Source organism: Pimephales promelas, chromosome 2 (assembly GCF_988280905.1).
Source record: "Pimephales promelas chromosome 2, fPimPro1.hap1.1, whole genome shotgun sequence".
Classification (NCBI taxonomy): domain Eukaryota; kingdom Metazoa; phylum Chordata; class Actinopteri; order Cypriniformes; family Leuciscidae; genus Pimephales; species Pimephales promelas.
The window spans coordinates 12,022,879-12,034,525 of NC_142770.1; the positions used below are offsets into that span (position 1 = coordinate 12,022,879).

General features: G+C 38.9%; 1 protein-coding gene across 1 annotated transcript; it reads left to right on the forward strand.

Annotated features, from left to right (window-relative positions):
* Window positions 1–470: 470 nt before the first annotated feature.
* Window positions 471–7,620, forward strand: fstl3 (follistatin like 3). The gene is made up of 5 exons (XM_039681566.2): window positions 471–651; window positions 1,430–1,615; window positions 4,457–4,672; window positions 6,773–7,000; window positions 7,093–7,620. The coding sequence occupies exons 1-5, from the start codon at window positions 576–578 to the stop codon at window positions 7,125–7,127; spliced, it is 741 nt and encodes a 246-aa protein (XP_039537500.2). The 5' UTR covers window positions 471–575; the 3' UTR covers window positions 7,128–7,620.
* The last annotated feature ends 4,027 nt before the right edge of the window (window positions 7,621–11,647 follow it).

Sequence of the window (11,647 nt, forward strand, 5' to 3'; positions counted from 1 at the left end):
TGGTCAGCTATTCAATTGATGATTGATGACTTTAACTGAAAGGTTGATCTTTGTTCTCAGGACGAGGTCATTTTTTTCTATTCTTGGGGAATGTTATATTGGTTTATTTACTTATAATATATAATAAAATATTTTTTTCCTGGCCACTATGGTTAATATGTTATTTTTCTAAGACCAAATAATGTTTAGAAAGCCAAACCTTTTTAAAATAAAGTTTTGTGCAGAGACTTACATGCATCTACATTTACCATTGAAGACATCATGGTAAATTTCTTGTTAACTGAGTTCAGACGGACTGATGAAGTGTGGGAGTTTTTCAGCCTCATATCCGAGAACTGACTCAAGTAGGCTACACAACGGCATCAGCAACGTAACTGGCTGGAATTATCGCCCATCCCAGAAGCATAATTTACTCGGGCAAAATATTTATACAGAGGCGGACCACAATCATTTACAACAAGTCCATTCACGAAACCGAGTGGAAACAACTAAAGGCGCTGTAGACTTAAAAAAATCAATATACTTGTAAGGAAAGCCGCTGGTTCAAACATCAGTGTAAAGTATTCAGCAGCATCATGAACTTTTTGGCTGTTCTACACTGTGTGATACTTATTTCAGTTTGTGAAATACTTGGAGAACATCGAACGAACGGTAGGAGATAACGCATTTGACTAACGTTATATTTCGTCTTCAGAAGTTTAGATTAATACACTAATATTAACGTTGATCATATATTAACACATAGCCTTCTACGTTTGTAATAAACAGACTTTTAATGGATTTTAAAGTAAATCGTTTTAAAGACAAATCTGTAAAAAATAATGATACTGAATAACGAAGTTTTCGTATAAATGTTCAGCGATCGCACAGCTGTTGTCATGGTTACCCCGTCAAGCAAAGGCGATTTCTGTTCTTGAGTGCAGACAAGCTAAAGCTTTTGTGGTTGAAATATTTGAAAACACTAGTAAAAAGAAGAAAAAAAAAGAAAAGAAAAATACATAAATTGTATACATTGATTACACATAATATAAATATATAAATGGTAATTGAATTTATTGCATTTTCAACTTGGGTGACAGACGCTAAAGATATTTTCAGGCACGACGTTTGAGCTATAAAACGGAAATATAAAAGTTGTATTTATTCTGAAAAATAATTATAGTTGAATAAAAGACTGTTAACACCCCAGAGTAAAAAAAAAATGTCCTGTAATTTTTTACACTGAAGATATTTCATGTGACATATTTTATTGGGCAAAAATATGACACATCTGAGGTAATCTTTATTTTAGGCATAAAAATAGGCTACTTTACAATCTCATATGTACAAGAATGGAGAAAATACATCTGTGATATAGCCTAGGTTTTTATTGTCGCTATTGTCCCTGAGATGGATAATATATGTTTTCATTGTGTGTTTGTGTGTCTAGCGGGAATGTGCTGGCTGCAGCAGGGTCCGGAGCACCGCTGTGACATGGTGCTCATGAGGGGCGTGAGCAGGGAAGAGTGCTGTGCTGCTGGCCGTCTGGACACTGCCTGGTCCAATACCAGTCTACCCATCAATGAAGTCAGCCTGCTGGGATTCCTGGGAATAGTTTCCTGTAAGCCGTGTAAAGGTACAGACACTTATTTACCCTATGTTCATAGCAGGTAGACTGGGTTATCCCACTGTATTGTTCCAACTTGTTGATATCAGTAAGTGTCTCTGTGCTGAAGCCCTCTTGAACTGGGTTCTACCATTTTAAGCCTTCCACACATAAGAGAACATTCCTTGTTTGCAAATTAGGGCTGAAACCATTTTTTCTGAGGAGATAAAATCTAGTGCTGTAGGCCAAATCTTGGTTTGGAGAGTTTTCTTTGCAAATGCAATTCTTCGGCAAGTTTAAAAAGAGTGGATCTACACCAGATGTTTTGTTTAACTTTCTCCGGCTGTTGTGGAAAGAGTTCACTACTGGTAGACTTGGCCAGGTACGTAGGTTCATATAAGGGCTCCAAAACTCTACTATCATGAGACATTTTAAACACAGACAGTTATCACTGGAGTAAACAAGTTAGTCGACATGGTTATTTTAATGAATTTCCTCAGCCCAGCAAGCCCATAATTGTGCTCAAAATTGTAGTTTTGTGGTTTTTAGTCCATATCTATCAGTCTGAGGTAATCTGTATGATAGTGTACTCTTAAAATTCACTTTTAGCAGATAAGCACATTTAAAATGTATAGTCATCCAGAAAAACAGACCAAAAAAGTTCTCATCCTGCTTATTTGTTTCATCCAATCAAATGCTCTCTAGAATGAGAATGACCTACCCACTGAAACATTTTGGGGCAAAAACCAAACCTAGCAGGGGTGCATTTCCCAAAAGCATCGCTATGGTCGCAAGTTCCGCCGTTATCAGCATAGTTCAATAGTCATAGTCGTGTTTCCCAAAACAATCGTTTCAACGAACATTCGCAAACAGCATTGCAAAATTGTGTGGTTGGAACGACAGCTCTCAACCTGTGGTTAGAAGCATAGTTTCTTGTTTGCATGACGTGGAGTTAAGTCAAATAAGCAAGCTAACATTCAGTACAATCTATATTTTTATTTAGAACACACACAAATGTAATTTACGTATTTTTAGTTCGTCGAGATTTGAAGCATCATTTTTTAATAGTGCGCATGTGCGAACGTGCTCTAGTATTCAAGTTACGTTGTTGTTCGGGAAACGCACCCCAGATTGGTTGACCAACTTGAACCCATTACAAACTCTATTAGGAAACCTTAATACAACCTACTTCTGATTAGCAATAGCGACTTGCAAATTCACGTTCATGTGGATTCCTATTGAAATGATTGGAATTTGCCAACAAAAATTCACAGAACAACAGTAAATTTGACTGCACCTTAAAACGACCTAATTCCGATTAGCATTAGCAAGTAGCAACTTATGGCCCATGACTGTGAATGAGGGACTGTTTACACTACACTGTTTTCAACTAAAAACGTAAATTATGCGTTTTGGTCGTTCATTTACGTGAGAAAAGCGTTTTGGATGGCCGAACGTTTAAAAGTGCACGTTTTTGAAAATGGGCTTTGAGCAATGTCTGAAGACGATGACGTCATGCACATGCGAATTACGTGTTCAGTCTATAGTGTTTCATCGCCATCTAATAGCCTGGCAGCAGAATACAGCGCTTTTAGTCGTTTTCGCGGAATCCGTGTGAATGGGGATCGTTTTGACAATGGTGTCGTCTGTACACGAAAAACTTCTCAATTTTAAGCATATCGTTGTCATGTAAGCGTACCCTTAAAGTAAAGTCTTCTCCCTCTCTCAACATTCAGTGTTTCCCAATTCTTATTGGAAAGCAGACTTGTTTTGCCTTTCCCTCTCAGAGAATACTGAATTCTAACACACCGCAAAGAAAAATGTGTGCCACATGCTGGAGAGGTCTGGTCCTCATAAGCCTCAAACACAATCAGCATCATTAGACACTTGGGGGGGAAAGATAGACTGGAAGTGAAAGTCTGTTATATTGTTTATTCCATTGCGTTTGCTTTCCATTATCATAAAACTATATGGACTAGCGGACCTTACTGTGTGACCTCCCCAGCGTGTTCTCAATGTCAAACGCTTCAAAGCATTCCTGAAAGCTCAACTCACGCTTAGTGTCTGTCCGGCGCATTTCCTTACATTTTCCTTACAGACAAGGCAGTTCGTAAATTATGTGTGACTGCCTGCGGATCTTGAGGAAACATAACAGGGTTATGCTGGGATTTCCAGTGGAGGTGGAGGTATCTGATTCGGCCTTGAGTGATTTAGTTGGCTTCACAGGGAAGGGGAGCAACAGGATATTAAAGAACTTGTAGGAATGGGAACCAGAAGCTGAATCCATTTCAAAGTGTTTCTGGTGTGTTTTGTTTGCTCTGGCTTCACAGATGAATGGAGAAGAATGGACATTATTTTGAAATCATGTCAATTAAATAGTTGACTCAGGGTCATTGAGCCCCAGGTTAATGGAGTCCTGTGTTATCTTGCTTTCACACTGCTCATACTTTACCTATAGGGTAAACAATCCTGGGTATTCATAAGCTGACATTTCACACTGTACATTTCTAAACCCTGCTGTGTCAGTGTCATTGATTGGATGAACGCCATATATTACATATCACCCACTGTACTCTCAAAGGCAAGAATGAAAATTTTCCATCGCCGTTTGAAATCTTTCCCATCAAACATGAGATTGACTGTCAGTTGCTAAGCAGTCATAATGTTCTAAGACGCATTGTTTCACATTACACTTGTTCTGTAGTGTGCAATTCGGGGTTAACACTGCTAACAGTGCTACATAGTCCTGCGTAAAAGGAGATAAACACACTTCTAAATTAAGTTTGAAACAAACACTTTTCAAGATTGAAATAAATCCTATATGTTTACTTATAATCAGCTTTTTCCCACTTTATCCCCCTTCTTTTACAGAGAACTGTGAGGGGGTCAACTGTGGCCCTGGAAAGGTGTGCAGGATGAAGTCTGGACGTCCCCAGTGCGTGTGCTCTCCGGACTGTTCAAACATCTCCGCTAAACATGCCGTGTGTGGGAGCGATGGGAACTCGTACATAGACGAGTGTGCACTCCTGATGGCTCGCTGCAGAGGTCACCCTGACCTGGAGATTATGTACCAGGGGGATTGCAAAAGTATGCTTTTCAGCTTCCATCATTTTGCTTAGATGGTTTTCAGACTGAAGGAAAAGCTTCATATTTAGATTATTACTCAGATTGAATAATTATTTTAAGAAAGAAAGTGCATATTTCCCATATGTATTCTGAAAAACTTCCAACCAGGCCCTAGTGAAAAAGAAGTGCGCTTAATAGTATTGAAGTGAAAGGCCACTTAATTGTACTTAAAATGAAAGACTCCTATGCCTGATTACACGATCCATTTGACATAGGGTGTCGTGGGGATTCGTAAACGACAACGGGCGTGGGGACGCAAGATTCGATCGTATAATTTCGTATAGTGTGTCATAGTGGGCGACAATGTCGCGTCTGCGATGCTTCACGACAAAAAGACTAGCATGTTTAATTTTTTTAACGGTCATCCACGACGGTTCCGTCACATGTATGAAGTTGACCAATAGGAGCTCAGAAGCTTTTCCGTACAAAACCTTTCAAAAATGGCGAAACGAAAGAGAGGCGATATGGTGCTAACGTCAAAACTAAAAGTAAAAATATATATTTACAATATTTTACCTCAAGTTCTCTTTGGAAGATTGACAGCCCATACTGTCCTCTTCGAGCTATCCAGGAACGTGTCCATTGTCGGGTTTTCTTTCTTTTTTTTTACTTTTTTACGAACACAGGACAGCCAATACAACACTCACCGCTTCATCCATTGTTTGTTTACGTTCATTTCCGAAAGTCAAACGCTACTAGTTTCACCTTCTCGATGACATCACGCGCACCGTTTAAGACGGCATGCGATGACTGGTCAGGAAGCAACGTGTAGTCTGACATGTGTCTTGTCCACGACACGACAAGATTTTAGGAGTCAAAATCGCGTAATCTGACACAGTGACTATCGTAACAGACAAAATAATCACAAGCAGCGTTTCCTTTACCCTTTAAATTACGTAAATTGAAATTGCGAATTGAAGATACAGCCAATGGACATCACTTTCGCAAAACTCCCACTTATCGCATTTACAGGTCATCTACCGTACGCAAAAGTCACATAATCATTCTTTATAGATGGCGTAGTATGTTTGGACCGAAGACGAGACAGAGTTCTTTATTAAACTCATAAAAGACAAAAGAATTATGGGAATACTGGATTCTTAACAACAAAAAAAATGTCACAATTTATCAAGACCTTGAAGCAGAAATGAGGGAGAAACACCCAGAAACACCTCATACGTGGCACTCCCAAGTATAACGGTGCTGATCCACTGACGCACCGCGCTCCGCTTTATTCCTATGGGTGACATCACGTGACTTTATCACGCCCGCAAAGCATTCGAGGAAGGCGGCGTTTCATTTTGAAAATTGTTGCGCGACAAAAAGCTGGCCGATGCGCATCTTTATGCAAATGAAGTGCATTGAACGTGACACGTCTATCCAATCGGAGTAGAGCATATGGAGACGAGGGAAGTCTCTCGCAGGTTCGCAGGTTCTCACATTTCCCGCTCGGTCAAAACCACGCCCATAGCGGCAAACAGAGGAACCCCCATCAACGTACAAATGTAGGGAGGCGTCGCGACACCACACGACACTCGTGTCGGACAAGTGGGTCAGCAGCGTGAGGGGCTTTCATTACCATTAATGCTTGGATAACACGCCTACGTCTCCTTAGATTAAAAACAATGGCTAGTGCGGTGGCTGCAGTATACACGAAACTACCAACAGGTTGCCATGAGTTTTGGAATGACTTATCATGAGTGAAAAAAAAATTCGTTTTAGTCACATAACATCAGTAAATGGAAACGCCGCCATTTCGCAATCTCGCAAAAGTTTTGCGCAAATCTGTAATGGAAATGTGGCTTATGTAAAAGAAATTGTTGGTTTAACTTAAAAAATGAAGTAACCTGGTTGCCTTAATTTTTAGTTCATTGAAAAAAAAAAGTTAATATTTAGAAGAAGATTGGTTTAATCAACAGAAACTCAAAAATATTATGTTATCTGCACTTTAATTATCTTCATGAAAATCATGAAAATACTTTTTTTAAGTATTCTACATGGGACCTGTGTGTGTTATATGTTTTTTCATCATTATCTTGACCCTTGGCACCAATGTTTCAGAATCCTGCTCAAATGTCGTATGTCCTGGTACACATACCTGTGTGACGGACCAGACCAACAGCGCCCACTGTGTCATGTGCCGCACTGCGCCCTGCCCGATGCCCATGGTCACTGAGCAAACCATCTGCGGCAATGACAACATTACCTACCCAAGCGCCTGCCACCTGCGTAGGGCTACATGCTTTTTGGGTCGATCCATAGGGGTCCGCCACTATGGACACTGTAGAAGTACGTATTCACACACCTGGAATTATTTGACCATTACGATATTTCCTCAATGGACTTGCTGAACACACCTTAACTTATGTTCTGTCTTACAGGTAATGAAGAAAGTGAGGAGAATTCACTCTTCTGAGGATGTCGAGAGAAGTTCCGCTCCATGTACATATTATGATGGCACATAAGACGTGAGAGAACCTGTTTGAAACCATATAGTCTCACAACACGGTCCTCTGTACCAAAGAACCACTACTAGTATTTTATATACGCATGCAATTCATATTTAAAGGAAATGTGTGGTTTTAACAGGAGAATTGATCTGATGAATTGACAGTGTGTATATTGTAAATATACTACAAGCTACTATTTATTGGAGTAAAATAATGAAGTCTGTTATTTATGTGTTAACACGTTTGAGACACCATATATACGTATACTTCAGCTGCCTTTATCAAGGTATTTATTGTGGGTTTTGCTTCAGTTTTCTTGTACATGTCAGAAGTGCATGATATATATATATATTCACAAAGAGCTATTCTTGCCAATTAAGTATTTTAGAAAATTTGTATGTAATGTTTTATATAATTTTTTTAATTTAATTTATATTAAATTAATTCCCATGATTTTCAGCCATTGTCAGACATCTTTTTGACATCTTTTCTTTAAGCAAAAAACACACTAGCAAAAACGATGCCCAGAAACCAAGTACAGCTAAGTACAGCTTTCCCAAAAATGTGCCTCTCTGCAAATTCTTATAGGCATGGGAGACTACTTACTCATTGAGATAAAGCGTTATGCGTGTAGTGTTTGCATTCGAGGGATTACTCAGCCAAAACAGCAACACTTCCAGGCCATGTTTCACTGAAGCGAAGGGCAAACTGAGCCACCCACAAAGCAATGAAATTACCAGGCTGCAGTATTTACGAGGACGCTGGGACAGTCAAAGAATGTACAGTACATTCTACTGTTTTAATGGTTTTTACATTGATTGCAGGGTTGTGTTTTTGTCATTTTGTGTGTGTCTGAGTTTCTATCACTTGACCTTGTTGTATACTTAAATACTAGTCATAAGAATACATTTAAAAGGTGTTTTGTTTAATTCCCAGTAAATCGTATTGTGATTTGAAAAAGAGACTGACGGATTGGTGATTTGTGTGTAAATCAACATTGTAGCTACAAGTTTGTTCCATGTGTAACCTTTCTTCTACCTTCTTGTAAATAGAGACCTTTTGCGGTATCATACTGTAAAATCCAATTTATTCAATTGCATATTTTTGTATTGTTTACTTACATTTTTTATTAAAACTCAAAATTAATGTTGTGTCAATATGATTCTCATGATTCTTGATCAGTGTTATTTTAGTATCCATGAGTTATATTTTTATTCATGTTTTGAATGTTTTTATTTTTACATTTTTCGTTTTCATTTGAATTTTAGTTTGTTTTAGTAATTTTGTTGTGTGTTTTTGTAATTTTTATGGAAGTTTTTTTTTATTTTTTTGGAAGCTTTTTTCTGCTACGAAACAAGTTAAAAGGAAAAAAAATATCTCATTTTCATTTAGTTTAACTTTCAGTAGCCTACTAAAATAACTATGGAAGCTTTTTCCCCCCACTTAAAAAATAAAAAAAAAGTTAATTGCGAGTATTTATCTAAAAATTTTAACTTATTTTCTAACAAGTTTATCTCACAATTCTTTTTTTCTCACAATTTAGAGTTTATATCTCACAATTCTGACATTATAACTAGCAATTAATAGTTTAATTGTCGCAATTCTAACTTTTTTACTTTTGTGGTAGAAACAAGGTTCCATAATTTTAGTAAATGTAGTTGAAATGTATGTTGCCATGGCTACAATCTGAAAAAAAAAATATTTTTCAAATTTTTTATTTGAATTTATTCAATTTATCAATTTATTCAGTTTATTTTATTTCAAGCAACAATTTTTTCAAATATTTTTTTTATTTTATTTATAAATGGTATTAGGTTTTATAAATGGTTCAGTCAACTACAATGATTCATGTTCAAGATTTTGGGAGCCCGCATCATGTGATTCCATTTGAGAAATTTATAAAACAATAAATCAGTTTTATAATAATAATTTGATATTAGATAAATAATAATACAATTATGACGTTTTGCAATTGATAATATAGAAATAAAGGTAAAATAAAAAAGTTATTTAGGGAAATTTTTCATATTTAAAAATTGACATTGAATTTATCTCTTGTTATCATCACTCAGTTGTGTTATTGTGAACCCAAAGAATTTACTCTCAATAGTCTAAGAATCTTTTTTAGCTTTTTCCCCATTATACAACATGGTCTTGGAAGGATTAGCCCTCTGTCTATGAGGCAGCCCCTCAACTAACAGTGGCAGTAGTGAGAAATCTAGGGGTTATTGACTCATTTTCCTGTCTGAAAAGCTCTCTTGTTTTTCCCCCTCTTTGAAAGGCTCTCCCGAATCCCGACTGAACTCCGCATCTGGTTTAACTTTGAGAAATGTTTATATTCTGATCCAGGGCTCTTTTATTACATTGGAACTGGAATTAATTGTTTGCTCTAACAGGCCATAACAATTCCATAAAAAATGTTTGTAACGCATTGTTTCGACGTCTCGCTTTTCTCCATTTCTGTTTGTCTAGAATGTTCCACAGTAATCCTGAGAGCAATTTACAGGCCTGATTTAATTTTCTTGTTATGACAGAAGGAGGTCGTCAGATGTTCAGCGTCTGAAATTATGTTTGGCTTTCTGTCCAAATAAGAAACAAAGTGCTGTTTGTTTGGGTGTTCAAGTAAAACCACACTGTACGCCACATAGGAGTAAGGTGATCTTGTTATGTCTAGCTTAGTCATTTTGCCAAATGAATTCATAGCTGATGTGACATTTTTAGTCAAAATTCCACCAGAGAATCACCACTTGTGCGTCATTTGTGTTATGAGTGGCGCCCCTAATTTGTTCATGGTGTGTCGTGACTCGTTACAGGCCGGACTGATTCAAAACGTTCAGGAAGTGCAATCCAGTGGGGTATCAAAGCATTAGTAATTATGTGTAGCGTGACACACAGTGCAGTAAAGTTAAGTGCTATATGTTGTCAGGATTGCAGTCTTTACTTCCTGGACAGGAAGGAACCTGAGGAAAGACAGCTGGAAACAGATTTCGATTGAGATAAGACACAAGCAAAAAGCAATTTGTCTATCCACATCAGATGTGACAAGGCTACAAGCAAAGACTTCAGATATACAAAGACGGTGCAGTTATATTACTTATGAATGAGAGAAAGTACAATGCGTGATAGAGTTCAACAGTTGGGTTCTGGAAGTAAAAACTCTACACTGCGCTTTATCTAATCAAAAAAAATTGTGGCAAAAGATTACAAGCAATATTGTTAATTAAATTTAACAATAGAATTGAGTAATAATTAATCAAATTAATTCATTTAAAGTTAACCATTTAAAATGAGTCAAACCTTTTTTTTGAAAGTATGTTCCCATTCAGGGAACTTCGAGCTGCGTGTAAACGCCGTGGGAACGCCTCTGCGTGACGAGTCATGAAGCACGTATGAAATCTGTCCAATGGCGAGACGGAACGTCATAGGCGGGGTGACGTATCGACCAGGAAACTATAAAGCATCCCCGAAACACAAGCGCAACAGCTTCTGAGTCTTCACAAGCGCTCTATGTATGAATATTGTCTGTCTGTCTGATATTGTATATATATATATATTGGAAATATGGCGAGCAAACAACAGCAGAATTTCAGAAAGTGTGTTCATCCCTGCCCTCGCTTCATCACGGGTGGGGATACACACGATCTGTGTGTTGTTTGTTTGGGAGTGCAGCATGCTCAGTCGGCTCTCGAGGGGGCCGGCTGTGAGCACTGCGAGTGTCTGTCCATGAAGACACTTCGCTCCCGCCGGGCACTCTTCGAGGAGAGTGGTTCGGTGCGCGCTCCCCGCGGCTCGGGTCCCGCTGCTGCCGAGGCACAGCGAAGGCTTGCGTCGTGGGGTTCGCAGATGGATCTATCAGCGGGGATTGAGACGGGCCCCGCCCTTTCTCTGCCCTTACCTGGTAGATCCAGTGCCTCAGTTCTCGCTGCGGGGGTCCGCGTTGCGGTTTCTCCTGCCCGGGCTGAGGCGCCATCACTTCAATTATCCAGTTCTGAGGAGCTGGATGTTGAAAGTGTGGATGCAGAGTCTATAGACTCAGTGGAGATCGGGGACTCGCCATCCCAGTCTCCCGCGAATGTAGAGCTGATGGAGGTTTTGACTCGGGCTGTGGAAAAATTAACCATTGAATGGCCAGTTGAAAAACAAGAGTCAAGAGTAAAAAGTAAAATGGATGAGAGATTTTTAAAATCACACTCACTACCTCCACGCCGGTGTTTGCCCTTTTTTCCCGATCTACACACCGAGGTGTGTAGATCGTGGAACAAACCAGTGTCAGCTAGAATTTTGACACAACAGACCTCTATGTACGCTAATATTGCTGAGTCTAGGGGACACGGTTATGGGGCGATGCCGAGGATGGAGGAAGTTTTGGCGAGCCATCTTTCTCCTGAGACGGCATCGTCTTTTAAAACACCGGCGTTGCCCACCAAGCCACTCAGAAATACTTCGGTTTTGGTGGGCAAAGCTTATTCAGCGGCGGGACAGGCAG